Raw genomic sequence first — 22,886 nt, 5'->3', positions numbered from 1 at the left:
TGTATTTTGAAGTGTTTATTGTCTGAAAGATGTTAGACATGAGTTGACCAGTATGGGGCTTGAACCAATGACCTCAGCATTACCAGCACCGTGCATTTACCTGCTGAGCAATCCTACCTTACAAACTGTTGAGTTTGCATGGATTTAAGAAGAAAATTATTATTAAAATTCTTGGATTAATCAAAACACATGCCCCGTGTGAGGGTTGAACTCACGACCTTCAGATTATGAGACTGACGCGCTGCCTACTGCGCCAACGAGGCTCCGCAACCAGTCTACCTAAGAGACACCTGTGCTTTCGAAGGCAGCTGTGTAGCAGCATGTTTCCGCTTCTTGCCACCGTGCCATGCGACCTTCGATAGCTCAGTTGGTAGAGCGGAGGACTGTAGGGTACAACGCTGGACATCCTTAGGTCGCTGGTTCAACTCCGGCTCGAAGGATTCTGTTTTTCTTTTCTCAAAATCTTCAGAGGAAAGGTTCGTTAGGAGTGGCTGACGAAAGACACTTTCAAGCAAGAAGCTGTGATCGTATAGTGGTTAGTACTCTGCGTTGTGGCCGCAGCAACCCCGGTTCGAATCCGGGTCACGGCATGAGGGTTGAAAGCAGAGTGGCGCAGCGGAAGCGTGCTGGGCCCATAACCCAGAGGTCGATGGATCGAAACCATCCTCTGCTACGCAGACCTTTTCACAATACATCCAATGTGTCTGAATGACCTGCCCATCTCTTGTCTGTTCTCTTTTGTCAAGAAACACAAACCCTACTCCTTCTTCTGAGCTGCATCAAAACACTGTTTACAATTGAATCCTTCCGACATCCTTCTGAGCTGTTCCAAAGATCTGAGTCACATAAATGATGACTATTAGTGCAACCTCTGCTCCTCCATTGTTTCCTTGGCACGCGAGAGGGGGCGTCAATCGGCGCTCCCCTCAAGGGCTTGGGACAGAGATGAAACCGAGGACTCTGCTCGGGCGACAAAAGGAAAGCTGCTCGAGCTAGCCAGGAGTCAAACCTAGAATCTTCTGATCCGTAGTCAGACGCGTTGTCCATTGCGCCACTAGCCCATCTAGGGACATGGAGATCCTTTGTGTCGGACCACGACTGACTGGTCTACATTTTTCTCGCAGTTACCAAAACCACACCAATAACTTTTAATAAATTAAATTAATCGACTTCACTTAAAGTACCATCACTTCATCCGCTGGGATCTGAATGCACTTCCTCCTGGTCCCCAATCAGCAGAAAAATCTGCGCTAATTCATCAGTCAGATGGATCTGTGTGATCCAAACAGATCACCTGAGCTCTGTCTGTGAGTGTTTTACCCTGTGCGGTCCGGGTTGCGCTTTTACCTGGATTCTTTGTTGGTTTTTTTTTGCGTGGTTTTGCTTCTCCGAAATGGACAGATGTTACGTCTGCAGCGCTCCTCCAGAACGCCGCTCTCCTGGGTAAAGTTCACCAAGGCTCCAGATAAACCGCCGGCTCCTCAAATGGAGATTAACACAATGTTGCATTCTCTTTAGTTTTCTCTGGTCTGTAATGGAGACGTGAATTTAATGCGCCACTTCAACCAAAGGCAAAATGGCTTCAATACATTTTCTGACCCCAGGCTTAGTTTATGGACAGAGAAAACAGTTACCATTGATTTTATTTTTAAAGCATTTTTAATTTTGAAGTGTTGATTTTGTTTTTGAACCCTTGTTTATTTTGAAGTGATGATTTTATTTTTGAACCCTTATTTATTTTGAAGTGTTGATTTTATTTTTGAACCCTTATGTATTTTGAAGTGTTGATTTTATTTTTGAACCCTTATGTATTTTGAAGTGTTTATTGTCTGAAAGATGTTAGACATGAGTTGACCAGTATGGGGCTTGAACCAATGACCTCAGCATTACCAGCACCGTGCATTTACCTGCTGAGCAATCCTACCTTACAAACTGTTGAGTTTGCATGGATTTAAGAAGAAAATTATTATTAAAATTCTTGGATTAATCAAAACACATGCCCCGTGTGAGGGTTGAACTCACGACCTTCAGATTATGAGACTGACGCGCTGCCTACTGCGCCAACGAGGCTCCGCAACCAGTCTACCTAAGAGACACCTGTGCTTTCGAAGGCAGCTGTGTAGCAGCATGTTTCCGCTTCTTGCCACCGTGCCATGCGACCTTCGATAGCTCAGTTGGTAGAGCGGAGGACTGTAGGGTACAACGCTGGACATCCTTAGGTCGCTGGTTCAACTCTGGCTCGAAGGATTCCGTTTTTCTTTTCTCAAAATCTTCAGAGGAAAGGTTCGTTAGGAGTGGCTGACGAAAGACACTTTCAAGCAAGAAGCCGTGATCGTATAGTGGTTAGTACTCTGCGTTGTGGCCGCAGCAACCCCGGTTCAAATCCGGGTCACGGCATGAGGGTTGAAAGCAGAGTGGCGCAGCGGAAGCGTGCTGGGCCCATAACCCAGAGGTCGATGGATCGAAACCATCCTCTGCTACGCAGACCTTTTCACAATACATCCAATGTGTCTGAATGACCTGCCCATCTCTTGTCTGTTCTCTTTTGTCAAGAAACACAAACCCTACTCCTTCTTCTGAGCTGCATCAAAACACTGTTTACAATTGAATCCTTCCGACATCCTTCTGAGCTGTTCCAAAGATCTGAGTCACATAAATGATGACTATTAGTGCAACCTCTGCTCCTCCATTGTTTCCTTGGCACGCGAGAGGGGGCGTCAATCGGCGCTCCCCTCAAGGGCTTGGGACAGAGATGAAACCGAGGACTCTGCTCGGGCGACAAAAGGAAAGCTGCTCGAGCTAGCCAGGAGTCGAACCTAGAATCTTCTGATCCATAGTCAGACACGTTGTCCATTGCGCCACTAGCCCATCTAGGGACATGGAGATCCTTTGTGTCGGACCACGACTGACTGGTCTACATTTTTCTCGCAGTTACCAAAACCACACCAATAACTTTTAATAAATTAAATTAATCGACTTCACTTAAAGTACCATCACTTCATCCGCTGGGATCTGAATGCACTTCCTCCTGGTCCCCAATCAGCAGAAAAATCTGCGCTAATTCATCAGTCAGATGGATCTGTGTGATCCAAACAGATCACCTGAGCTCTGTCTGTGAGTGTTTTACCCTGTGCGGTCCGGGTTGCGCTTTTACCTGGATTCTTTGTTGGTTTTTTTTTGCGTGGTTTTGCTTCTCCGAAATGGACAGATGTTACGTCTGCAGCGCTCCTCCAGAACGCCGCTCTCCTGGGTAAAGTTCACCAAGGCTCCAGATAAACCGCCGGCTCCTCAAATGGAGATTAACACAATGTTGCATTCTCTTTAGTTTTCTCTGGTCTGTAATGGAGACGTGAATTTAATGCGCCACTTCAACCAAAGGCAAAATGGCTTCAATACATTTTCTGACCCCAGGCTTAGTTTATGGACAGAGAAAACAGTTACCATTGATTTTATTTTTAAAGCATTTTTAATTTTGAAGTGTTGATTTTGTTTTTGAACCCTTGTTTATTTTGAAGTGTTGATTTTATTTTTGAACCCTTATGTATTTTGAAGTGTTTATTGTCTGAAAGATGTTAGACATGAGTTGACCAGTATGGGGCTTGAACCAATGACCTCAGCATTACCAGCACTGTGCATTTACCTGCTGAGCAATCCTACCTTACAAACTGTTGAGTTTGCATGGATTTAAGAAGAAAATTATTATTAAAATTCTTGGATTAATCAAAACACATGCCCCGTGTGAGGGTTGAACTCACGACCTTCAGATTATGAGACTGACGCGCTGCCTACTGCGCCAACGAGGCTCCGCAACCAGTCTACCTAAGAGACACCTGTGCTTTCGAAGGCAGCTGTGTAGCAGCATGTTTCCGCTTCTTGCCACCGTGCCATGCGACCTTCGATAGCTCAGTTGGTAGAGCGGAGGACTGTAGGGTACAACGCTGGACATCCTTAGGTCGCTGGTTCAACTCCGGCTCGAAGGATTCCGTTTTTCTTTTCTCAAAATCTTCAGAGGAAAGGTTCGTTAGGAGTGGCTGACGAAAGACACTTTCAAGCAAGAAGCCGTGATCGTATAGTGGTTAGTACTCTGCGTTGTGGCCGCAGCAACCCCGGTTCGAATCCGGGTCACGGCATGAGGGTTGAAAGCAGAGTGGCGCAGCGGAAGCGTGCTGGGCCCATAACCCAGAGGTCGATGGATCGAAACCATCCTCTGCTACGCAGACCTTTTCACAATACATCCAATGTGTCTGAATGACCTGCCCATCTCTTGTCTGTTCTCTTTTGTCAAGAAACACAAACCCTACTCCTTCTTCTGAGCTGCATCAAAACACTGTTTACAATTGAATCCTTCCGACATCCTTCTGAGCTGTTCCAAAGATCTGAGTCACATAAATGATGACTATTAGTGCAACCTCTGCTCCTCCATTGTTTCCTTGGCACGCGAGAGGGTGCGTCAATCGGCGCTCCCCTCAAGGGCTTGGGACAGAGATGAAACCGAGGACTCTGCTCGGGCGACAAAAGGAAAGCTGCTCGAGCTAGCCAGGAGTCAAACCTAGAATCTTCTGATCCGTAGTCAGACACGTTGTCCATTGCGCCACTAGCCCATCTAGGGACATGGAGATCCTTTGTGTCGGACCACGACTGACTGGTCTACATTTTTCTCGCAGTTACCAAAACCACACCAATAACTTTTAATAAATTAAATTAATCGACTTCACTTAAAGTACCATCACTTCATCCGCTGGGATCTGAATGCACTTCCTCCTGGTCCCCAATCAGCAGAAAAATCTGCGCTAATTCATCAGTCAGATGGATCTGTGTGATCCAAACAGATCACCTGAGCTCTGTCTGTGAGTGTTTTACCCTGTGCGGTCCGGGTTGCGCTTTTACCTGGATTCTTTGTTGGGTTTTTTTTTTGCGTGGTTTTGCTTCTCCGAAATGGACAGATGTTACGTCTGCAGCGCTCCTCCAGAACGCCGCTCTCCTGGGTAAAGTTCACCAAGGCTCCAGATAAACCGCCGGCTCCTCAAATGGAGATTAACACAATGTTGCATTCTCTTTAGTTTTCTCTGGTCTGTAAAGGAGACGTGAATTTAATGCGCCATTTCAACCAAAGGCAAAATGGCTTCAATACATTTTCTGACCCCAGGCTTAGTTTATGGACAGAGAAAACAGTTACCATTGATTTTATTTTTAAAGCATTTTTAATTTTGAAGTGTTGATTTTGTTTTTGAACCCTTGTTTATTTTGAAGTGTTGATTTTATTTTTGAACCCTTATGTATTTTGAAGTGTTTATTGTCTGAAAGATGTTAGACATGAGTTGACCAGTATGGGGCTTGAACCAATGACCTCAGCATTACCAGCACCGTGCATTTACCTGCTGAGCAATCCTACCTTACAAACTGTTGAGTTTGCATGGATTTAAGAAGAAAATTATTATTAAAATTCTTGGATTAATCAAAACACATGCCCCGTGTGAGGGTTGAACTCACGACCTTCAGATTATGAGACTGACGCGCTGCCTACTGCGCCAACGAGGCTCCGCAACCAGTCTACCTAAGAGACACCTGTGCTTTCGAAGGCAGCTGTGTAGCAGCATGTTTCCGCTTCTTGCCACCATGCCATGCGACCTTCGATAGCTCAGTTGGTAGAGCGGAGGACTGTAGGGTACAACGCTGGACATCCTTAGGTCGCTGGTTCAACTCCGGCTCGAAGGATTCTGTTTTTCTTTTCTCAAAATCTTCAGAGGAAAGGTTCGTTAGGAGTGGCTGACGAAAGACACTTTCAAGCAAGAAGCTGTGATCGTATAGTGGTTAGTACTCTGCGTTGTGGCCGCAGCAACCCCGGTTCGAATCCGGGCCTCAGCATGAGGGTTGAAAGCAGAGTGGCGCAGCGGAAGCGTGCTGGGCCCATAACCCAGAGGTCGATGGATCGAAACCATCCTCTGCTACGCAGACCTTTTCACAATACATCCAATGTGTCTGAATGACCTGCCCATCTCTTGTCTGTTCTCTTTTGTCAAGAAACACAAACCCTACTCCTTCTTCTGAGCTGCATCAAAACACTGTTTACAATTGAATCCTTCCGACATCCTTCTGAGCTGTTCCAAAGATCTGAGTCACATAAATGATGACTATTAGTGCAACCTCTGCTCCTCCATTGTTTCCTTGGCACGCGAGAGGGGGCGTCAATCGGCGCTCCCCTCAAGGGCTTGGGACAGAGATGAAACCGAGGACTCTGCTCGGGCGACAAAAGGAAAGCTGCTCGAGCTAGCCAGGAGTCAAACCTAGAATCTTCTGATCCGTAGTCAGACGCGTTGTCCATTGCGCCACTAGCCCATCTAGGGACATGGAGATCCTTTGTGTCGGACCACGACTGACTGGTCTACATTTTTCTCGCAGTTACCAAAACCACACCAATAACTTTTAATAAATTAAATTAATCGACTTCACTTAAAGTACCATCACTTCATCAGCTGGGATCTGAATGCACTTCCTCCTGGTCCCCAATCAGCAGAAAAATCTGCGCTAATTCATCAGTCAGATGGATCTGTGTGATCCAAACAGATCACCTGAGCTCTGTCTGTGAGTGTTTTACCCTGTGCGGTCCGGGTTGCGCTTTTACCTGGATTCTTTGTTGGGTTTTTTTTTGCGTGGTTTTGCTTCTCCGAAATGGACAGATGTTACGTCTGCAGCGCTCCTCCAGAACGCCGCTCTCCTGGGTAAAGTTCACCAAGGCTCCAGATAAACCGCCGGCTCCTCAAATGGAGATTAACACAATGTTGCATTCTCTTTAGTTTTCTCTGGTCTGTAAAGGAGACGTGAATTTAATGCGCCATTTCAACCAAAGGCAAAATGGCTTCAATACATTTTCTGACCCCAGGCTTAGTTTATGGACAGAGAAAACAGTTACCATTGATTTTATTTTTAAAGCATTTTTAATTTTGAAGTGTTGATTTTGTTTTTGAACCCTTGTTTATTTTGAAGTGTTGATTTTATTTTTGAACCCTTATGTATTTTGAAGTGTTTATTGTCTGAAAGATGTTAGACATGAGTTGACCAGTATGGGGCTTGAACCAATGACCTCAGCATTACCAGCACCGTGCATTTACCTGCTGAGCAATCCTACCTTACAAACTGTTGAGTTTGCATGGATTTAAGAAGAAAATTATTATTAAAATTCTTGGATTAATCAAAACACATGCCCCGTGTGAGGGTTGAACTCACGACCTTCAGATTATGAGACTGACGCGCTGCCTACTGCGCCAACGAGGCTCCGCAACCAGTCTACCTAAGAGACACCTGTGCTTTCGAAGGCAGCTGTGTAGCAGCATGTTTCCGCTTCTTGCCACCGTGCCATGCGACCTTCGATAGCTCAGTTGGTAGAGCGGAGGACTGTAGGGTACAACGCTGGACATCCTTAGGTCGCTGGTTCAACTCCGGCTCGAAGGATTCTGTTTTTCTTTTCTCAAAATCTTCAGAGGAAAGGTTCGTTAGGAGTGGCTGACGAAAGACACTTTCAAGCAAGAAGCTGTGATCGTATAGTGGTTAGTACTCTGCGTTGTGGCCGCAGCAACCCCGGTTCGAATCCGGGTCACGGCATGAGGGTTGAAAGCAGAGTGGCGCAGCGGAAGCGTGCTGGGCCCATAACCCAGAGGTCGATGGATCGAAACCATCCTCTGCTACGCAGACCTTTTCACAATACATCCAATGTGTCTGAATGACCTGCCCATCTCTTGTCTGTTCTCTTTTGTCAAGAAACACAAACCCTACTCCTTCTTCTGAGCTGCATCAAAACACTGTTTACAATTGAATCCTTCCGACATCCTTCTGAGCTGTTCCAAAGATCTGAGTCACATAAATGATGACTATTAGTGCAACCTCTGCTCCTCCATTGTTTCCTTGGCACGCGAGAGGGGGCGTCAATCGGCGCTCCCCTCAAGGGCTTGGGACAGAGATGAAACCGAGGACTCTGCTCGGGCGACAAAAGGAAAGCTGCTCGAGCTAGCCAGGAGTCAAACCTAGAATCTTCTGATCCGTAGTCAGACGCGTTGTCCATTGCACCACTAGCCCATCTAGGGACATGGAGATCCTTTGTGTCGGACCACGACTGACTGGTCTACATTTTTCTCGCAGTTACCAAAACCACACCAATAACTTTTAATAAATTAAATTAATCGACTTCACTTAAAGTACCATCACTTCATCAGCTGGGATCTGAATGCACTTCCTCCTGGTCCCCAATCAGCAGAAAAATCTGCGCTAATTCATCAGTCAGATGGATCTGTGTGATCCAAACAGATCACCTGAGCTCTGTCTGTGAGTGTTTTACCCTGTGCGGTCCGGGTTGCGCTTTTACCTGGATTCTTTGTTGGGTTTTTTTTTGCGTGGTTTTGCTTCTCCGAAATGGACAGATGTTACGTCTGCAGCGCTCCTCCAGAACGCCGCTCTCCTGGGTAAAGTTCACCAAGGCTCCAGATAAACCGCCGGCTCCTCAAATGGAGATTAACACAATGTTGCATTCTCTTTAGTTTTCTCTGGTCTGTAAAGGAGACGTGAATTTAATGCGCCATTTCAACCAAAGGCAAAATGGCTTCAATACATTTTCTGACCCCAGGCTTAGTTTATGGACAGAGAAAACAGTTACCATTGATTTTATTTTTAAAGCATTTTTAATTTTGAAGTGTTGATTTTGTTTTTGAACCCTTGTTTATTTTGAAGTGTTGATTTTATTTTTGAACCCTTATGTATTTTGAAGTGTTTATTGTCTGAAAGATGTTAGACATGAGTTGACCAGTATGGGGCTTGAACCAATGACCTCAGCATTACCAGCACCGTGCATTTACCTGCTGAGCAATCCTACCTTACAAACTGTTGAGTTTGCATGGATTTAAGAAGAAAATTATTATTAAAATTCTTGGATTAATCAAAACACATGCCCCGTGTGAGGGTTGAACTCACGACCTTCAGATTATGAGACTGACGCGCTGCCTACTGCGCCAACGAGGCTCCGCAACCAGTCTACCTAAGAGACACCTGTGCTTTCGAAGGCAGCTGTGTAGCAGCATGTTTCCGCTTCTTGCCACCGTGCCATGTGACCTTCGATAGCTCAGTTGGTAGAGCGGAGGACTGTAGGGTACAACGCTGGACATCCTTAGGTCGCTGGTTCAACTCTGGCTCGAAGGATTCCGTTTTTCTTTTCTCAAAATCTTCAGAGGAAAGGTTCGTTAGGAGTGGCTGACGAAAGACACTTTCAAGCAAGAAGCCGTGATCGTATAGTGGTTAGTACTCTGCGTTGTGGCCGCAGCAACCCCGGTTCGAATCCAGGTCACAGCATGAGGGTTGAAAGCAGAGTGGCGCAGCGGAAGCATGCTGGGCCCATAACCCAGAGGTCGATGGATCAAAACCATCCTCTGCTACGCAGACCTTTTCACAATACATCCAATGTGTCTGAATGACCTGCCCATCTCTTGTCTGTTCTCTTTTGTCAAGAAACACAAACCCTACTCCTTCTTCTGAGCTGCATCAAAACACTGTTTACAATTGAATCCTTCCGACATCCTTCTGAGCTGTTCCAAAGATCTGAGTCACATAAATGATGACTATTAGTGCAACCTCTGCTCCTCCATTGTTTCCTTGGCACGCGAGAGGGGGCGTCAATCGGCGCTCCCCTCAAGGGCTTGGGACAGAGATGAAACCGAGGACTCTGCTCGGGCGACAAAAGGAAAGCTGCTCGAGCTAGCCAGGAGTCAAACCTAGAATCTTCTGATCCGTAGTCAGACGCGTTGTCCATTGCGCCACTAGCCCATCTAGGGACATGGAGATCCTTTGTGTCGGACCACGACTGACTGGTCTACATTTTTCTCGCAGTTACCAAAACCACACCAATAACTTTTAATAAATTAAATTAATCGACTTCACTTAAAGTACCATCACTTCATCCGCTGGGATCTGAATGCACTTCCTCCTGGTCCCCAATCAGCAGAAAAATCTGCGCTAATTCATCAGTCAGATGGATCTGTGTGATCCAAACAGATCACCTGAGCTCTGTCTGTGAGTGTTTTACCCTGTGCGGTCCGGGTTGCGCTTTTACCTGGATTCTTTGTTGGTTTTTTTTTGCGTGGTTTTGCTTCTCCGAAATGGACAGATGTTACGTCTGCAGCGCTCCTCCAGAACGCCGCTCTCCTGGGTAAAGTTCACCAAGGCTCCAGATAAACCGCCGGCTCCTCAAATGGAGATTAACACAATGTTGCATTCTCTTTAGTTTTCTCTGGTCTGTAATGGAGACGTGAATTTAATGCGCCACTTCAACCAAAGGCAAAATGGCTTCAATACATTTTCTGACCCCAGGCTTAGTTTATGGACAGAGAAAACAGTTACCATTGATTTTATTTTTAAAGCATTTTTAATTTTGAAGTGTTGATTTTGTTTTTGAACCCTTGTTTATTTTGAAGTGATGATTTTATTTTTGAACCCTTATTTATTTTGAAGTGTTGATTTTATTTTTGAACCCTTATGTATTTTGAAGTGTTGATTTTATTTTTGAACCCTTATGTATTTTGAAGTGTTTATTGTCTGAAAGATGTTAGACATGAGTTGACCAGTATGGGGCTTGAACCAATGACCTCAGCATTACCAGCACCGTGCATTTACCTGCTGAGCAATCCTACCTTACAAACTGTTGAGTTTGCATGGATTTAAGAAGAAAATTATTATTAAAATTCTTGGATTAATCAAAACACATGCCCCGTGTGAGGGTTGAACTCACGACCTTCAGATTATGAGACTGACGCGCTGCCTACTGCGCCAACGAGGCTCCGCAACCAGTCTACCTAAGAGACACCTGTGCTTTCGAAGGCAGCTGTGTAGCAGCATGTTTCCGCTTCTTGCCACCGTGCCATGCGACCTTCGATAGCTCAGTTGGTAGAGCGGAGGACTGTAGGGTACAACGCTGGACATCCTTAGGTCGCTGGTTCAACTCCGGCTCAAAGGATTCCGTTTTTCTTTTCTCAAAATCTTCAGAGGAAAGGTTCGTTAGGAGTGGCTGACGAAAGACACTTTCAAGCAAGAAGCCGTGATCGTATAGTGGTTAGTACTCTGCGTTGTGGCCGCAGCAACCCCGGTTCAAATCCGGGTCACGGCATGAGGGTTGAAAGCAGAGTGGCGCAGCGGAAGCGTGCTGGGCCCATAACCCAGAGGTCGATGGATCGAAACCATCCTCTGCTACGCAGACCTTTTCACAATACATCCAATGTGTCTGAATGACCTGCCCATCTCTTGTCTGTTCTCTTTTGTCAAGAAACACAAACCCTACTCCTTCTTCTGAGCTGCATCAAAACACTGTTTACAATTGAATCCTTCCGACATCCTTCTGAGCTGTTCCAAAGATCTGAGTCACATAAATGATGACTATTAGTGCAACCTCTGCTCCTCCATTGTTTCCTTGGCACGCGAGAGGGGGCGTCAATCGGCGCTCCCCTCAAGGGCTTGGGACAGAGATGAAACCGAGGACTCTGCTCGGGCGACAAAAGGAAAGCTGCTCGAGCTAGCCAGGAGTCAAACCTAGAATCTTCTGATCCGTAGTCAGACGCGTTGTCCATTGCGCCACTAGCCCATCTAGGGACATGGAGATCCTTTGTGTCGGACCACGACTGACTGGTCTACATTTTTCTCGCAGTTACCAAAACCACACCAATAACTTTTAATAAATTAAATTAATCGACTTCACTTAAAGTACCATCACTTCATCAGCTGGGATCTGAATGCACTTCCTCCTGGTCCCCAATCAGCAGAAAAATCTGCGCTAATTCATCAGTCAGATGGATCTGTGTGATCCAAACAGATCACCTGAGCTCTGTCTGTGAGTGTTTTACCCTGTGCGGTCCGGGTTGCGCTTTTACCTGGATTCTTTGTTGGGTTTTTTTTTGCGTGGTTTTGCTTCTCCGAAATGGACAGATGTTACGTCTGCAGCGCTCCTCCAGAACGCCGCTCTCCTGGGTAAAGTTCACCAAGGCTCCAGATAAACCGCCGGCTCCTCAAATGGAGATTAACACAATGTTGCATTCTCTTTAGTTTTCTCTGGTCTGTAAAGGAGACGTGAATTTAATGCGCCATTTCAACCAAAGGCAAAATGGCTTCAATACATTTTCTGACCCCAGGCTTAGTTTATGGACAGAGAAAACAGTTACCATTGATTTTATTTTTAAAGCATTTTTAATTTTGAAGTGTTGATTTTGTTTTTGAACCCTTGTTTATTTTGAAGTGTTGATTTTATTTTTGAACCCTTATGTATTTTGAAGTGTTTATTGTCTGAAAGATGTTAGACATGAGTTGACCAGTATGGGGCTTGAACCAATGACCTCAGCATTACCAGCACCGTGCATTTACCTGCTGAGCAATCCTACCTTACAAACTGTTGAGTTTGCATGGATTTAAGAAGAAAATTATTATTAAAATTCTTGGATTAATCAAAACACATGCCCCGTGTGAGGGTTGAACTCACGACCTTCAGATTATGAGACTGACGCGCTGCCTACTGCGCCAACGAGGCTCCGCAACCAGTCTACCTAAGAGACACCTGTGCTTTCGAAGGCAGCTGTGTAGCAGCATGTTTCCGCTTCTTGCCACCGTGCCATGCGACCTTCGATAGCTCAGTTGGTAGAGCGGAGGACTGTAGGGTACAACGCTGGACATCCTTAGGTCACTGGTTCAACTCCGGCTCGAAGGATTCCGTTTTTCTTTTCTCAAAATCTTCAGAGGAAAGGTTCGTTAGGAGTGGCTGACGAAAGACACTTTCAAGCAAGAAGCCGTGATCGTATAGTGGTTAGTACTCTGCGTTGTGGCCGCAGCAACCCCGGTTCAAATCCGGGTCACGGCATGAGGGTTGAAAGCAGAGTGGCGCAGCGGAAGCGTGCTGGGCCCATAACCCAGAGGTCGATGGATCGAAACCATCCTCTGCTACGCAGACCTTTTCACAATACATCCAATGTGTCTGAATGACCTGCCCATCTCTTGTCTGTTCTCTTTTGTCAAGAAACACAAACCCTACTCCTTCTTCTGAGCTGCATCAAAACACTGTTTACAATTGAATCCTTCCGACATCCTTCTGAGCTGTTCCAAAGATCTGAGTCACATAAATGATGACTATTAGTGCAACCTCTGCTCCTCCATTGTTTCCTTGGCACGCGAGAGGGGGCGTCAATCGGCGCTCCCCTCAAGGGCTTGGGACAGAGATGAAACCGAGGACTCTGCTCGGGCGACAAAAGGAAAGCTGCTCGAGCTAGCCAGGAGTCGAACCTAGAATCTTCTGATCCGTAGTCAGACACGTTGTCCATTGCGCCACTAGCCCATCTAGGGACATGGAGATCCTTTGTGTCGGACCACGACTGACTGGTCTACATTTTTCTCGCAGTTACCAAAACCACACCAATAACTTTTAATAAATTAAATTAATCGACTTCACTTAAAGTACCATCACTTCATCCGCTGGGATCTGAATGCACTTCCTCCTGGTCCCCAATCAGCAGAAAAATCTGCGCTAATTCATCAGTCAGATGGATCTGTGTGATCCAAACAGATCACCTGAGCTCTGTCTGTGAGTGTTTTACCCTGTGCGGTCCGGGTTGCGCTTTTACCTGGATTCTTTGTTGGTTTTTTTTTGCGTGGTTTTGCTTCTCCGAAATGGACAGATGTTACGTCTGCAGCGCTCCTCCAGAACGCCGCTCTCCTGGGTAAAGTTCACCAAGGCTCCAGATAAACCGCCGGCTCCTCAAATGGAGATTAACACAATGTTGCATTCTCTTTAGTTTTCTCTGGTCTGTAATGGAGACGTGAATTTAATGCGCCACTTCAACCAAAGGCAAAATGGCTTCAATACATTTTCTGACCCCAGGCTTAGTTTATGGACAGAGAAAACAGTTACCATTGATTTTATTTTTAAAGCATTTTTAATTTTGAAGTGTTGATTTTGTTTTTGAACCCTTGTTTATTTTGAAGTGTTGATTTTATTTTTGAACCCTTATGTATTTTGAAGTGTTTATTGTCTGAAAGATGTTAGACATGAGTTGACCAGTATGGGGCTTGAACCAATGACCTCAGCATTACCAGCACTGTGCATTTACCTGCTGAGCAATCCTACCTTACAAACTGTTGAGTTTGCATGGATTTAAGAAGAAAATTATTATTAAAATTCTTGGATTAATCAAAACACATGCCCCGTGTGAGGGTTGAACTCACGACCTTCAGATTATGAGACTGACGCGCTGCCTACTGCGCCAACGAGGCTCCGCAACCAGTCTACCTAAGAGACACCTGTGCTTTCGAAGGCAGCTGTGTAGCAGCATGTTTCCGCTTCTTGCCACCGTGCCATGCGACCTTCGATAGCTCAGTTGGTAGAGCGGAGGACTGTAGGGTACAACACTGGACATCCTTAGGTCGCTGGTTCAACTCCGGCTCGAAGGATTCCGTTTTTCTTTTCTCAAAATCTTCAGAGGAAAGGTTCGTTAGGAGTGGCTGACGAAAGACACTTTCAAGCAAGAAGCCGTGATCGTATAGTGGTTAGTACTCTGCGTTGTGGCCGCAGCAACCCCGGTTCGAATCCGGGTCACGGCATGAGGGTTGAAAGCAGAGTGGCGCAGCGGAAGCGTGCTGGGCCCATAACCCAGAGGTCGATGGATCGAAACCATCCTCTGCTATGCAGACCTTTTCACAATACATCCAATGTGTCTGAATGACCTGCCCATCTCTTGTCTGTTCTCTTTTGTCAAGAAACACAAACCCTACTCCTTCTTCTGAGCTGCATCAAAACACTGTTTACAATTGAATCCTTCCGACATCCTTCTGAGCTGTTCCAAAGATCTGAGTCACATAAATGATGACTATTAGTGCAACCTCTGCTCCTCCATTGTTTCCTTGGCACGCGAGAGGGGGCGTCAATCGGCGCTCCCCTCAAGGGCTTGGGACAGAGATGAAACCGAGGACTCTGCTCGGGCGACAAAAGGAAAGCTGCTCGAGCTAGCCAGGAGTCGAACCTAGAATCTTCTGATCCGTAGTCAGACGCGTTGTCCATTGCGCCACTAGCCCATCTAGGGACATGGAGATCCTTTGTGTCGGACCACGACTGACTGGTCTACATTTTTCTCGCAGTTACCAAAACCACACCAATAACTTTTAATAAATTAAATTAATCGACTTCACTTAAAGTACCATCACTTCATCCGCTGGGATCTGAATGCACTTCCTCCTGGTCCCCAATCAGCAGAAAAATCTGCACTAATTCATCAGTCAGATGGATCTGTGTGATCCAAACAGATCACCTGAGCTCTGTCTGTGAGTGTTTTACCCTGTGCGGTCCGGGTTGCGCTTTTACCTGGATTCTTTGTTGGGTTTTTTTTGCGTGGTTTTGCTTCTCCGAAATGGACAGATGTTACGTCTGCAGCGCTCCTCCAGAACGCCGCTCTCCTGGGTAAAGTTCACCAAGGCTCCAGATAAACCGCCGGCTCCTCAAATGGAGATTAACACAATGTTGCATTCTCTTTAGTTTTCTCTGGTCTGTAATGGAGACGTGAATTTAATGCGCCATTTCAACCAAAGGCAAAATGGCTTCAATACATTTTCTGACCCCAGGCTTAGTTTATGGACAGAGAAAACAGTTACCATTGATTTTATTTTTAAAGCATTTTTAATTTTGAAGTGTTGATTTTGTTTTTGAACCCTTGTTTATTTTGAAGTGTTGATTTTATTTTTGAACCCTTATGTATTTTGAAGTGTTTATTGTCTGAAAGATGTTAGACATGAGTTGACCAGTATGGGGCTTGAACCAATGACCTCAGCATTACCAGCACTGTGCATTTACCTGCTGAGCAATCCTACCTTACAAACTGTTGAGTTTGCATGGATTTAAGAAGAAAATTATTATTAAAATTCTTGGATTAATCAAAACACATGCCCCGTGTGAGGGTTGAACTCACGACCTTCAGATTATGAGACTGACGCGCTGCCTACTGCGCCAACGAGGCTCCGCAACCAGTCTACCTAAGAGACACCTGTGCTTTCGAAGGCAGCTGTGTAGCAGCATGTTTCCGCTTCTTGCCACCGTGCCATGCGACCTTCGATAGCTCAGTTGGTAGAGCGGAGGACTGTAGGGTACAACGCTGGACATCCTTAGGTCGCTGGTTCAACTCCGGCTCGAAGGATTCCGTTTTTCTTTTCTCAAAATCTTCAGAGGAAAGGTTCGTTAGGAGTGGCTGACGAAAGACACTTTCAAGCAAGAAGCCGTGATTGTATAGTGGTTAGTACTCTGCGTTGTGGCCGCAGCAACCCCGGTTCAAATCCAGGTCACGGCATGAGGGTTGAAAGCAGAGTGGCGCAGCGGAAGCGTGCTGGGCCCATAACCCAGAGGTCGATGGATCGAAACCATCCTCTGCTACGCTGACCTTTTCACCAAACATCCAATGTGTCTGAATGACTTGTCTGTTCTCTTTTGTCAAGGAGCAAAATAGTGTTTTCCAAAATCTTTCTTCTAATCCATAGTCAGACATGTTATCCACTGCGCCACAGAGCTGCTTGACATTGTGTCCTACCACGACTGACTGGACACAGAAAGTGTCAAGATAATTGGATTAAAAACTGAAATATTCGGCTAAATAAACAATATCCTTAACTTCTAACATTATTTACTTGCATTTCCACACACAGCCATCAAAGGAAGGTGACAACAAACTGCAGACAGCAAGTTATATGATACATAATGTGAACATTAGAACTTTACAGCTGCTTTTTTCCTTCTCTCCCTTTCTTCATCTGCATGCTGCTCACCGGTTATCTAAACTCTGCCCCTTAAAGGGCTCAGCATGGCAGTGTTTTAGGCAGCCTTTTTCATAGTCAACAAGGCTCCCCAAACTCAATAAATGTATATCTATACTAGGTTAATAACATTATCTTCAACTGTGATAAAATAAAACAAAACAGGTAAGTAGATACCTTAGAAATAGTCTGCCTTATAGATGTAATTGGTCTTACTGCATTTTTCTAACTTAATAAGTTTAGCTGATTACATTCATGATTAGATATTCCTATAAACACTTAAAATGAAAAAAAGATTAAGTATCCAATTGAATACTTTAACTTTAAATAGATTTCTAGGGAAAACAAATAATTGTGCACCACAGGTGATTCAAATGAAAACATTTACTTTTAAATGTGTAATTTCCTTTTGCTTAATAAAAGTACTTTAATTACTTTTTTTTTTAAGTTTTCAGTGTCAGAGGGTGAATCTGGTGCCTAACTGAAATTGTGTATGTGCATGTGTGTTTGCTTCAGCTCTTCCACGCTGTCCTTACAACCTCAACACACTTAGGAAAAAGTGAGGTCATGGTATCGCTCCTTTATCAAGTGGAGTTCCCACAGTTATTATTGTAGGTCAGTTTTGTGGTGCAAGTGTGAACTAAATTCACAAATAACAGAGCTTGGACAGATGAGTTACTTCAGCTTAAAACTTTTTCAAGAATCTCCAAAGAAAGTGTTGTTCTTTGTGACCAGAGGTAGAATTTAGAAACAGGTCTGTGGAATATTAACTATCAAAAAACCTCATATTAGAATAAATATTTTTTAAATGTTTTATACATGTCCTGAATGAGACAAGGATGTGTCATGATTAAACAATTTGATTCAATAAATTCAAAAATGCTTTTCAGCTTTTTACTCAGAAGTTAACAATTCAATAGAATTTCAGGCAAAATTATTCAGCCTGCCTTTATTAAACTAAAGTGACAGGAAATCTAATTATTTAGTCACCACGATGAACTTCAAAGCCGAAAAACTCTTAAGATTTAAAGAACCAAATAACAAATACAATACCAATGGCCACCTTTTCCCTTCAACCAGGGTACAACAAGAAATATAACATTAATATACAGTCCTAAACAAATGTAACAAAGTCAGTTTTTACTCACGACCTCCAAGAGAGTGGAAAAAAGTTGCAGGCCTGTTACAAAAAGCGAGTTGAAATCCCAGAAGAAAACATTGAGAGCGTTGCAATTCACGAGGAAAACATTGAGAGCGTTGTAATTCACGAAGAAAAAACACTGAGAGCGTTGCAATTAACTCGTCCTCTCCTCCCGACTTCCATTGAACGCAGCAGAATACGTGGAGCTAAAGCGGCTAGCTCACTTAGCTCAGCTCAAAGCTAGTCAGGACTACTTGCGTCTGTCTCCTCTCGTCCCGTCCCTCTCGCGTCAACCAAGCTCCTCCAACTTCTCCCGAATTTTGTCCTCTCCCGTGCTTTTGTCCGGTTTTCTCTCCCTTAAGTCTGTATTTTTTTACTTCTTGTCCGCACGTCTCACCTTCCGTTTACCACCATCACGGTTCTCCTCTCCTTCTTCCCTTCGCGTCTCCTCTCGACCAATCACAAGTCACGCACTGGACGGACTGTCTCAGTGACCAATCAAATGGCAAAGCCAAATCAAATACACAGCTTACGTCACACTAATACTTCTTTCAATTGCAATATTTACATGAAAGAATGCTCTTAGTTGATTTACAAACAATAACATTTTAATTACCAAGTAAGCTAATTACTTCATAGCTATCTTTACCCTTTATATTATTTAAATATTAAAGTAAAGGAAAATACTACTGTATTTCTTTTAGAAACAATAATGTGAAATCCATAGCTGTCAACAATGTTATGCATTAGTAAATAAACATTTACTTTTAATATATTTGTGTGTTATCTTGTGCTATGTAAGATTTCTATTAACCTTATCATACAGTCATTGCAGTAACCTCAGTTTACCACTGGGCTGCACATATTTGAAGCATTATGTTTAAAGGAGCAGTGTTGTGAAAAATTTACTCTTTTGAGCTTTGTCATGTTACATGCTCCCTCATCAAAAACATACATGTTTGACAAATTATGTAATCTCCATGGCAACCATTCATCTGTGCAAACCATCTGGTTGGACTTAGTGCCACCGTCGAGACACACCTCCCCCTCAGAGCAGCAGTTTTTAACTTTCCAAACTTCTGCCTCCCTTGCAAAACTAGCTCCTTTAGACTAGCCAGCAGCAATTAGCCAACATATGCTGAGGTACTTCTCAGTGCTAAAATATTTTTAAAGGGACAATAGAGGAGCGCTGTTCTGATAACTTCCTGAAGATGAGATTTTTTTTAAGAATCCGAGGGCCAATTTCAAGGCCTTAAATTATGATGTCAAAATTTAGAAGTAAAGGTAACAGTTATGGGATTGTTCTATAAAATATCATAACACATAATTCTGACTCTATGAATTACAGAGAATCATGAAAAAAAATCAATAACTTTGCTTTTTAAAAACAAAGTAATTGAAGTTGTATTCTGCATACTGGAAAGAAACAATGCTAATGTGTCCTTTCCAATGAAGTGTGCATTTAAAAATATGAGTAGAAGTGTATGTAACCACAGGATCTTGTTGGGACTTGGTTAGCTCTTATGTAGGACCTGTACGAGGTCAAAATAGTTGAAAGACTAGGGTCACCTTTCTGGAAAACATTAGAAACTCTACTTATTTAGAGTATTTTTTCTGATATCTCCCTACATGCATGTTTTTAGCTGTGACTATACTCATGTACAAAGTGCAGAGGGTTGTATAATGGTGTTTGGATATTTAGGTCTAAATGATGACTTCTTTATTAGTGGTCAAATCCTCCTTGTTCCTTTTTGTGTCAGAACGTTGGGAGTCCTTAATGCCTCTTTTTAGGTGAATCTGACAGAAAATGTTATTTTTTTCCCGTCTTTCCCGAATATGGCGCCATGGGATGTAATCTGAATTTAACACCGAATGGTATAAAACAGCACCAACACAGCAGATCTCTTCATTGCAACATTAAAGACACCTAACTGGAACATTGTGTATTTTTTCTTTAGTAGCTCCAGCTGGGAGCGAATCGAATAGACGCACTGAAAAAGCAAGAGACGCCAACATGTTCTCCCACAGTCTGCATTTTAAAGGTGGCCTATAAACCGATTGCATCTTCTCGCTGCAGAAATTAAGCAGGCAGCCTGCCTCCGGGGTGAATAATTGATCTCTCTGTGTCGGTCAGGAGGACGATGGTGGGACGCTTCTCTCTGCATGTGATACGGTCCCATCACGGTGTAAACGGCTGCAAACCACCACCACCTCCACTCCCCTCCACTCCACTTCTTCCTCCTCCTCTCCTCTCTCTCTTCCTACGTGTGTTTTTGTGAGTGTGTGTGCAGACGAATCGGAGAGCAGGAGGAAGCACCAAGGACGTCCTTTTTTCTTTTTCTTTTTTTTTTTCCCGAGCCCCTGGAGCCGGAGATGCGAGGGACGAGCAGTCATTAGCCCGCGCCGCTGCCGCCTGCTGCAGGAGAACTTCGCTGGTGTTGCAGCCTGATCCCCGCTCTGTGATCCCCGCTCACTGAGGTGGACCGTAACCTGTCGGACGGAGGTAAAGCGATGTTTGATGCGGCTGCTTCAGCGCTGATAGGCGGCTTTGCATGTGGAGCTATCCGGGTAGAGCTGGTGCTGAAACCACTCTGATCGTACAAGGAAGTGCATGTGTGCTTTTACGCCAACTGCGTGTCTTGCAATGTTGATTCTGAGAGCGAATTTGCAGGATGTTTTTTTTGAATGAATGCATGCACCAGGTATGATTTCTTAAAAATATATATTGCCTGATTAACGTGGTTTAGGAGCAGCTATTCTTCCCGGAGTGGGATGGCTGTGTCCAGGGTCCCTCCAATGGAAGATGGAAAGTTTTACCACATGATCCTGTTAAATACACAGGAGTGGTTTAGTCCACATGCGTGACAACTGACCGTCCTGTGGAGCCTCATTAAAACTCGTCTAATTGGAAGTGATAACCCGAACGAAGCTTCAACAACATTTTAAATAAGATTAACAATTAAGCCATGATAACAGCTGATTCAGGATGCTGTTGAATAATTGACCTTCGTGTCCTTCAATTTGCGCAACGAACGAAGGCTCTCTAAAGCCCAGTTACAAAAACTGTTTTTTTTTTCACTATCCGAGGTCAGAAATATCAATTACATATTTTTGAAAGAAAAAAACGTTTCCATGAACTGGTAATAAGCCTAATTGTTATTTTTGTTGTTGCTTTTAGATCTGGAAACGCAGGATTCTACTTTTGTGCAAAAATTGAATGTAACATCGATCAGACAAGGAAGGCAAGGAACCCAAAGCCATCATCATGAATTTCGTTATGAAACAAGCGTTGGGGGGTAAGTTCCAACCTTTTCAAAGGGTATTCATTTCATACATTGTTTTTGGACATATATATTATTTTGCCACTTCTGCTTGATCCGTAAGACATGTTTGGCCCCTGGGGCCCCTGAGCTTTCTCCATTGTGGTTGCTGAACCATTGTGGCCATTCTGTGTTTCATGAAGCAGCTCTATACAGTCTCATCATTACTGCTGTGTGCGTCTTGACTGGACGCCGCAGTGACTCTCGTCCCTCTATGCTGAGTGAACACTTTCGCTCTGAAGGAGGAGGAGACGGCGATGGGGGCGTTAATCGAGACAGAATCTAATCTTCAATAATTTCATTCCAGCATTCAGGAATGTGAATGAGTTCCTAATTGCTTGTGCTGCAGCGAGTCCCCGGACACGAGATTCTCATAACAGATTAATGGATTTTGAAGGAATATAAGCTGCTTCTCTTGTGTGAATATGCGGATGACGCAGTGGAAAGTGAAAGGACTTTAAGAGGTTTTCACAAAGGAGCAAGAGTCTCAGCAGGGTGACTGTTTGTTTGGAGAAAATGCAACCCACTTGTCATCTGAAAAGCCAATCTTCTTTGCAGTTTACTACGAGTTTAGGCAAAAAGGCTCCAGAAAAACTGTTTCTGTTGCATATTACTAATACAACTATTCATACCAAACATGTCAATGTGGTTTGAGCTTTTATGTGACAGAACAACAGAAAATGATGTTAAGTGGATTTAGGGAATACATCTGACAGGGTTGATATTTTTCAGTGAGTTTTTTGTGGTATGCCTCTGCCAGCTTTATGTGTCTAGAACATTTTTTCTGTGACAAATAACTAAATTTCAGTCAAATTGGATGAAGAGTGTGAAGATCAATTTTCAAGTCTTTCCAAAAGAGTCTTAATTGGCTTTAGGTCAAGATATTGACTGAATCATTATAATGAAAATACTATTAGATGTGAATCCTATTGTATCTCTTTCTGTGTTTAGGGTTGTATTTCTGCAAAAAGTAAAACATCTCTTCCAGGATTGCCTGTATTTGGCTCAATTGATGTGGTCTAATTTAAGCTCAGTTTTTTTTGTTTGTTTTTTTTTGAAAAATGGGACGATATGAACATTTACATGTAAATGCATGAGATTGTAGTCAAGTGGCTAATTTCCATCTCTAGACCCATTTCCATCTTCCCTGTCCCTGTTGAAGAAAAGCAGTCCCACAGCATTATACTGCCACTACCATGAAGCACAAAAATGTTTGATCTGATGTGCAGTTTTGTTTTTCTGCAACACACGGTGTCTTTTCTGTAGCCCAAAAGCTTCAATTTCAGTTTCATCTCACAAAAAGACAATCTTTGACATGTTTGTGGTAACATAACAAAGTGCATTCACTGATTATTATGGTTTTATTTCATCCTTGTCTTTCCTTTTGCTACTTTCTCATAAAACTCAGATTTGTGGAGTTCACAAATTCACATACCTGAGCTTTAGATCTCTACATCTCCTCCAGAGTCATTGGCTCTCTCTATTTGCAGATGATGGATTGACTACTGATCTGTGATACATTCAAAGTTTGTAAAACTTGTGGTGCTGCTTTAAATTTCTCCTTAACTTTATCTGCACTGTTCATTGTTCATTATGAAGCTTTTTCCTAACAAATCTCTGAAGAC

General features: G+C 43.9%; 1 protein-coding gene and 44 non-coding genes across 45 annotated transcripts in view; 27 read left to right on the top strand and 18 right to left on the bottom strand.

The window, feature by feature from the left end:
- Positions 1 to 190: 190 nt before the first annotated feature.
- On the bottom strand, positions 191 to 263 carry trnam-cau (transfer RNA methionine (anticodon CAU)). Its single transcript has one exon. It is a non-coding gene; the product is annotated as a tRNA-Met (tRNA).
- An 89-nt stretch (positions 264 to 352) lies between these two features.
- Positions 353 to 440, top strand: trnay-gua (transfer RNA tyrosine (anticodon GUA)). Its single transcript is given in 2 exon segments — positions 353 to 389; positions 405 to 440. It is a non-coding gene; the product is annotated as a tRNA-Tyr (tRNA).
- A 78-nt stretch (positions 441 to 518) lies between these two features.
- Positions 519 to 590, top strand: trnah-gug (transfer RNA histidin (anticodon GUG)). The gene has a single exon. It is a non-coding gene; the product is annotated as a tRNA-His (tRNA).
- An 11-nt stretch (positions 591 to 601) lies between these two features.
- trnam-cau (transfer RNA methionine (anticodon CAU)) lies at positions 602 to 673 on the top strand. Its single transcript has one exon. It is a non-coding gene; the product is annotated as a tRNA-Met (tRNA).
- Positions 674 to 988: 315 nt separating this feature from the next.
- On the bottom strand, positions 989 to 1,061 carry trnar-acg (transfer RNA arginine (anticodon ACG)). Its single transcript has one exon. It is a non-coding gene; the product is annotated as a tRNA-Arg (tRNA).
- A 936-nt stretch (positions 1,062 to 1,997) lies between these two features.
- trnam-cau (transfer RNA methionine (anticodon CAU)) lies at positions 1,998 to 2,070 on the bottom strand. The gene has a single exon. It is a non-coding gene; the product is annotated as a tRNA-Met (tRNA).
- Positions 2,071 to 2,159: 89 nt separating this feature from the next.
- Positions 2,160 to 2,247, top strand: trnay-gua (transfer RNA tyrosine (anticodon GUA)). Its single transcript is given in 2 exon segments — positions 2,160 to 2,196; positions 2,212 to 2,247. It is a non-coding gene; the product is annotated as a tRNA-Tyr (tRNA).
- Positions 2,248 to 2,325: 78 nt separating this feature from the next.
- trnah-gug (transfer RNA histidin (anticodon GUG)) lies at positions 2,326 to 2,397 on the top strand. Its single transcript has one exon. It is a non-coding gene; the product is annotated as a tRNA-His (tRNA).
- Positions 2,398 to 2,408: 11 nt separating this feature from the next.
- On the top strand, positions 2,409 to 2,480 carry trnam-cau (transfer RNA methionine (anticodon CAU)). The gene has a single exon. It is a non-coding gene; the product is annotated as a tRNA-Met (tRNA).
- Positions 2,481 to 2,795: 315 nt separating this feature from the next.
- trnah-aug (transfer RNA histidin (anticodon AUG)) lies at positions 2,796 to 2,868 on the bottom strand. Its single transcript has one exon. It is a non-coding gene; the product is annotated as a tRNA-His (tRNA).
- Positions 2,869 to 3,730: 862 nt separating this feature from the next.
- On the bottom strand, positions 3,731 to 3,803 carry trnam-cau (transfer RNA methionine (anticodon CAU)). Its single transcript has one exon. It is a non-coding gene; the product is annotated as a tRNA-Met (tRNA).
- An 89-nt stretch (positions 3,804 to 3,892) lies between these two features.
- Positions 3,893 to 3,980, top strand: trnay-gua (transfer RNA tyrosine (anticodon GUA)). The gene is given in 2 exon segments: positions 3,893 to 3,929; positions 3,945 to 3,980. It is a non-coding gene; the product is annotated as a tRNA-Tyr (tRNA).
- Positions 3,981 to 4,058: 78 nt separating this feature from the next.
- Positions 4,059 to 4,130, top strand: trnah-gug (transfer RNA histidin (anticodon GUG)). The gene has a single exon. It is a non-coding gene; the product is annotated as a tRNA-His (tRNA).
- An 11-nt stretch (positions 4,131 to 4,141) lies between these two features.
- On the top strand, positions 4,142 to 4,213 carry trnam-cau (transfer RNA methionine (anticodon CAU)). Its single transcript has one exon. It is a non-coding gene; the product is annotated as a tRNA-Met (tRNA).
- Positions 4,214 to 4,528: 315 nt separating this feature from the next.
- On the bottom strand, positions 4,529 to 4,601 carry trnar-acg (transfer RNA arginine (anticodon ACG)). Its single transcript has one exon. It is a non-coding gene; the product is annotated as a tRNA-Arg (tRNA).
- An 864-nt stretch (positions 4,602 to 5,465) lies between these two features.
- trnam-cau (transfer RNA methionine (anticodon CAU)) lies at positions 5,466 to 5,538 on the bottom strand. The gene has a single exon. It is a non-coding gene; the product is annotated as a tRNA-Met (tRNA).
- Positions 5,539 to 5,627: 89 nt separating this feature from the next.
- Positions 5,628 to 5,715, top strand: trnay-gua (transfer RNA tyrosine (anticodon GUA)). The gene is given in 2 exon segments: positions 5,628 to 5,664; positions 5,680 to 5,715. It is a non-coding gene; the product is annotated as a tRNA-Tyr (tRNA).
- Positions 5,716 to 5,876: 161 nt separating this feature from the next.
- Positions 5,877 to 5,948, top strand: trnam-cau (transfer RNA methionine (anticodon CAU)). Its single transcript has one exon. It is a non-coding gene; the product is annotated as a tRNA-Met (tRNA).
- Positions 5,949 to 6,263: 315 nt separating this feature from the next.
- Positions 6,264 to 6,336, bottom strand: trnar-acg (transfer RNA arginine (anticodon ACG)). Its single transcript has one exon. It is a non-coding gene; the product is annotated as a tRNA-Arg (tRNA).
- An 863-nt stretch (positions 6,337 to 7,199) lies between these two features.
- Positions 7,200 to 7,272, bottom strand: trnam-cau (transfer RNA methionine (anticodon CAU)). Its single transcript has one exon. It is a non-coding gene; the product is annotated as a tRNA-Met (tRNA).
- An 89-nt stretch (positions 7,273 to 7,361) lies between these two features.
- Positions 7,362 to 7,449, top strand: trnay-gua (transfer RNA tyrosine (anticodon GUA)). The gene is given in 2 exon segments: positions 7,362 to 7,398; positions 7,414 to 7,449. It is a non-coding gene; the product is annotated as a tRNA-Tyr (tRNA).
- Positions 7,450 to 7,527: 78 nt separating this feature from the next.
- On the top strand, positions 7,528 to 7,599 carry trnah-gug (transfer RNA histidin (anticodon GUG)). Its single transcript has one exon. It is a non-coding gene; the product is annotated as a tRNA-His (tRNA).
- Positions 7,600 to 7,610: 11 nt separating this feature from the next.
- On the top strand, positions 7,611 to 7,682 carry trnam-cau (transfer RNA methionine (anticodon CAU)). The gene has a single exon. It is a non-coding gene; the product is annotated as a tRNA-Met (tRNA).
- A 1,251-nt stretch (positions 7,683 to 8,933) lies between these two features.
- trnam-cau (transfer RNA methionine (anticodon CAU)) lies at positions 8,934 to 9,006 on the bottom strand. The gene has a single exon. It is a non-coding gene; the product is annotated as a tRNA-Met (tRNA).
- Positions 9,007 to 9,095: 89 nt separating this feature from the next.
- trnay-gua (transfer RNA tyrosine (anticodon GUA)) lies at positions 9,096 to 9,183 on the top strand. The gene is given in 2 exon segments: positions 9,096 to 9,132; positions 9,148 to 9,183. It is a non-coding gene; the product is annotated as a tRNA-Tyr (tRNA).
- Positions 9,184 to 9,731: 548 nt separating this feature from the next.
- trnar-acg (transfer RNA arginine (anticodon ACG)) lies at positions 9,732 to 9,804 on the bottom strand. The gene has a single exon. It is a non-coding gene; the product is annotated as a tRNA-Arg (tRNA).
- Positions 9,805 to 10,740: 936 nt separating this feature from the next.
- On the bottom strand, positions 10,741 to 10,813 carry trnam-cau (transfer RNA methionine (anticodon CAU)). Its single transcript has one exon. It is a non-coding gene; the product is annotated as a tRNA-Met (tRNA).
- An 89-nt stretch (positions 10,814 to 10,902) lies between these two features.
- On the top strand, positions 10,903 to 10,990 carry trnay-gua (transfer RNA tyrosine (anticodon GUA)). The gene is given in 2 exon segments: positions 10,903 to 10,939; positions 10,955 to 10,990. It is a non-coding gene; the product is annotated as a tRNA-Tyr (tRNA).
- A 78-nt stretch (positions 10,991 to 11,068) lies between these two features.
- trnah-gug (transfer RNA histidin (anticodon GUG)) lies at positions 11,069 to 11,140 on the top strand. The gene has a single exon. It is a non-coding gene; the product is annotated as a tRNA-His (tRNA).
- Positions 11,141 to 11,151: 11 nt separating this feature from the next.
- On the top strand, positions 11,152 to 11,223 carry trnam-cau (transfer RNA methionine (anticodon CAU)). Its single transcript has one exon. It is a non-coding gene; the product is annotated as a tRNA-Met (tRNA).
- A 315-nt stretch (positions 11,224 to 11,538) lies between these two features.
- On the bottom strand, positions 11,539 to 11,611 carry trnar-acg (transfer RNA arginine (anticodon ACG)). The gene has a single exon. It is a non-coding gene; the product is annotated as a tRNA-Arg (tRNA).
- An 863-nt stretch (positions 11,612 to 12,474) lies between these two features.
- trnam-cau (transfer RNA methionine (anticodon CAU)) lies at positions 12,475 to 12,547 on the bottom strand. The gene has a single exon. It is a non-coding gene; the product is annotated as a tRNA-Met (tRNA).
- Positions 12,548 to 12,636: 89 nt separating this feature from the next.
- On the top strand, positions 12,637 to 12,724 carry trnay-gua (transfer RNA tyrosine (anticodon GUA)). The gene is given in 2 exon segments: positions 12,637 to 12,673; positions 12,689 to 12,724. It is a non-coding gene; the product is annotated as a tRNA-Tyr (tRNA).
- Positions 12,725 to 12,802: 78 nt separating this feature from the next.
- Positions 12,803 to 12,874, top strand: trnah-gug (transfer RNA histidin (anticodon GUG)). The gene has a single exon. It is a non-coding gene; the product is annotated as a tRNA-His (tRNA).
- An 11-nt stretch (positions 12,875 to 12,885) lies between these two features.
- Positions 12,886 to 12,957, top strand: trnam-cau (transfer RNA methionine (anticodon CAU)). Its single transcript has one exon. It is a non-coding gene; the product is annotated as a tRNA-Met (tRNA).
- A 315-nt stretch (positions 12,958 to 13,272) lies between these two features.
- trnar-acg (transfer RNA arginine (anticodon ACG)) lies at positions 13,273 to 13,345 on the bottom strand. The gene has a single exon. It is a non-coding gene; the product is annotated as a tRNA-Arg (tRNA).
- An 862-nt stretch (positions 13,346 to 14,207) lies between these two features.
- On the bottom strand, positions 14,208 to 14,280 carry trnam-cau (transfer RNA methionine (anticodon CAU)). The gene has a single exon. It is a non-coding gene; the product is annotated as a tRNA-Met (tRNA).
- An 89-nt stretch (positions 14,281 to 14,369) lies between these two features.
- Positions 14,370 to 14,457, top strand: trnay-gua (transfer RNA tyrosine (anticodon GUA)). Its single transcript is given in 2 exon segments — positions 14,370 to 14,406; positions 14,422 to 14,457. It is a non-coding gene; the product is annotated as a tRNA-Tyr (tRNA).
- A 78-nt stretch (positions 14,458 to 14,535) lies between these two features.
- On the top strand, positions 14,536 to 14,607 carry trnah-gug (transfer RNA histidin (anticodon GUG)). Its single transcript has one exon. It is a non-coding gene; the product is annotated as a tRNA-His (tRNA).
- Positions 14,608 to 14,618: 11 nt separating this feature from the next.
- On the top strand, positions 14,619 to 14,690 carry trnam-cau (transfer RNA methionine (anticodon CAU)). Its single transcript has one exon. It is a non-coding gene; the product is annotated as a tRNA-Met (tRNA).
- A 315-nt stretch (positions 14,691 to 15,005) lies between these two features.
- Positions 15,006 to 15,078, bottom strand: trnar-acg (transfer RNA arginine (anticodon ACG)). Its single transcript has one exon. It is a non-coding gene; the product is annotated as a tRNA-Arg (tRNA).
- An 862-nt stretch (positions 15,079 to 15,940) lies between these two features.
- trnam-cau (transfer RNA methionine (anticodon CAU)) lies at positions 15,941 to 16,013 on the bottom strand. The gene has a single exon. It is a non-coding gene; the product is annotated as a tRNA-Met (tRNA).
- An 89-nt stretch (positions 16,014 to 16,102) lies between these two features.
- On the top strand, positions 16,103 to 16,190 carry trnay-gua (transfer RNA tyrosine (anticodon GUA)). The gene is given in 2 exon segments: positions 16,103 to 16,139; positions 16,155 to 16,190. It is a non-coding gene; the product is annotated as a tRNA-Tyr (tRNA).
- Positions 16,191 to 16,351: 161 nt separating this feature from the next.
- On the top strand, positions 16,352 to 16,423 carry trnam-cau (transfer RNA methionine (anticodon CAU)). The gene has a single exon. It is a non-coding gene; the product is annotated as a tRNA-Met (tRNA).
- A 4,700-nt stretch (positions 16,424 to 21,123) lies between these two features.
- cplx1 (complexin 1) overlaps positions 21,124 to 22,886 on the top strand; it is a 54,662-nt gene continuing 52,899 nt past the window's right edge. Inside the window, exon 1 of the mRNA XM_014988614.2 lies at positions 21,124 to 21,237. Coding sequence (XP_014844100.1) covers positions 21,207 to 21,237 — 31 coding nt within the window. The 5' untranslated portion in view covers positions 21,124 to 21,206. The remainder of the gene's footprint in view (positions 21,238 to 22,886) is intronic.

Source organism: Poecilia mexicana, unplaced genomic scaffold (genome assembly GCF_051168715.1).
Source record: "Poecilia mexicana isolate PSO_F unplaced genomic scaffold, ASM5116871v1 scaffold_10, whole genome shotgun sequence".
NCBI classification, from domain to species: Eukaryota; Metazoa; Chordata; class Actinopteri; order Cyprinodontiformes; family Poeciliidae; genus Poecilia; species Poecilia mexicana.
The sequence above is the reverse complement of the archived record's forward strand: the minus strand, read 5'-3'. Positions and strand labels throughout refer to the sequence as shown.